This window comes from Limulus polyphemus, unplaced genomic scaffold (genome assembly GCF_000517525.1).
Source record: "Limulus polyphemus unplaced genomic scaffold, Limulus_polyphemus-2.1.2 Scaffold778, whole genome shotgun sequence".
Lineage (NCBI taxonomy): Eukaryota > Metazoa > Arthropoda > Merostomata > Xiphosura > Limulidae > Limulus > Limulus polyphemus.
The window spans coordinates 59,054-61,115 of record NW_013666388.1 but is presented as its reverse complement, the minus strand read 5'-3'; the positions used below and the strand labels follow the sequence as shown (position 1 = coordinate 61,115).

The 2,062-nt window shown below is 34.1% G+C and overlaps 1 protein-coding gene across 1 annotated transcript in view; it reads left to right on the top strand.

Moving 5' to 3' along the window:
- LOC106460476 overlaps positions 1-2,062 on the top strand; it is a 43,859-nt gene that overhangs the window by 7,008 nt on the left and 34,789 nt on the right. The window contains exons 5-6 of the mRNA XM_022387214.1: positions 615-715; positions 1,565-1,830. Of these exons, the coding sequence (XP_022242922.1) occupies positions 615-715; positions 1,565-1,830 (367 nt within the window). The remainder of the gene's footprint in view (positions 1-614; positions 716-1,564; positions 1,831-2,062) is intronic.

Below are 2,062 nucleotides of genomic sequence, written 5' to 3'. Positions count from 1 at the left end.
ATGAAAATTAAACCTTATTTTCAATAAGCAATCCTGAAAAATATTTGGGGGTGCTTAACTTTTTTCCAGGTGTATATATAAATCAGTTAACACAAGCTTAGTAGCTAACCTTTTCTTTAAAAATGGTAAGTCTGTTTTATTTACTCATGGGTTTAAGGAGTTAAGTCTAAGGAACAATAATCTCCTTTTAGCCAACTTTTCCCCTTATATCTTTATATGATATAGAGTTAACTACAGCTGCTTATAGTTCAAGATCTAATAATATATGTTAGAAGTCAACACGAAGGTTGTAGATGTTTACCTAAATCTTTATCTATGTAGTGGAGAGTCCTGTTTAACAACGCATAATGATGCAGATCATGTTGTGATTTCTCAGTGACTTAAAAGGTGCCGAGTGTATTGAGGATTTCAAGTATATACCAGTTTATATCAATTAAATCACATTCAGTTTTATATTAAGACGAAAAGGCAAAAACTCGCTATTAAATAGGAACTTTGTTATTGCTGTTATATTGTCATACATATTAATCTATTAACGTAATGTAATTTACATTATTTACAGTTTTCTACGGCTGTTAATCTGTGCTTTTAACACGTACTATTTCAATGTATAGGCTGCTCTTCTTCGAGGGGCGGTTGATTTCTCTGGTCAGTTCTGTGGAGGAGTGCTCATAAACAAACAATACGTCTTGACCGCTGCCCACTGCACAGAAGGGTAAGTAAGAAGAGAATAATCTTTTTATGATGACGAGAACGGCTGGTATGGGTATTAAAAACTTTAATTAAAATAAAGTACAAGAACAACGTTTCGACCTTCTTAGGTCATCTTCAGGTTAACAAAGGCGGTTTGAAACAGTTTTTATGTTATTTCATAACAGTGGCCAAGGAAAGATGTGTTAGTATGATATTTGAAGAAGAAAAGCAATTTTACAACACCAACTAAACAAAGAATACCACATTCCAAGATGAGTAGTACATCTAGGTTCTTGCTTGACTTATCAAACATAGAGCGAGAACAAACAAAAAAATATATCGCATCAGAATATTTAATTTCTAGGAAACTAGTTCTAGTTAACTTGGAAAGTTCAGTTAAACCCTAAAGGTAAGAAGATTTTACTTGCACATGTGTGAACACCATTAAAATGTCAGAGCTTACCTTTGTATACCGATTGTGAAAAATGATAAACGTAAAAAATCAAATGGATATTTATAACAAAACCTGAAAACCAGGACCGTTTCGTTCGACCATGCTGTATTACGTGCTGTTTATTATGTTATTCAGAGTTAAATCTTGAGCTCTGAAGTTCAGTAGAGTTCTACAACTTAATAATCTTTTTATTTATCAGCCAAAGAATTTATTATGCTATTCAGAGTTAAATCTTGAGCTCTGAAGTTCAGTGGAGTTCTACAACTTTCAGATTAACAGCCAAAGAATTTATTATGTTATTCAGATCTGAAGTTCAGTAGAGTTCTACAACTTTCAGATTAACAGCCAAAGAATTTATTATGTTATTTAGAGTTAAATCTTGAGCTCTGAAGATCAGTAGAATTCTACAACTTTCAGATTAACAGCCAAAGAAATAAAAGTACGACTGGGCGAGTACGACTTTAGCCAAACGGACGACGGCGTCCATGAAGATACGGGAGTAGCGGAGATCAAGGTTCACCCGAATTATAACCCAAGGACTCATTATTATGATGCCTGTCTCCTAAAGCTTGGTCGCCCCGTGCAATATAGTACCTATATTCGTCCCATCTGTTTGCCCACAGGTAAAGAAGATTTCACTGGAGAACTAGGCACAGTCACAGGTTGGGGAACTACAGCTTACGGTAAGTGAATCCATTTCTAAAGTCGGTTATCTGCTGTGACTAGTGAATCATTATTACGCAGTTAATAAGTAATGGATTTTTATTTCAATTTGGCGCAATGCTTTTATTAGGCAAGTCTTTGATGTTCGTATTTAGTTAATAAGTAATGGATTTTTATTTCAATTTGGTGCACTACTTTTACTAGGCAAGTCTTTGATGTTCGCGTTTAGTTAATAGGTAATTTTTTTTTGGT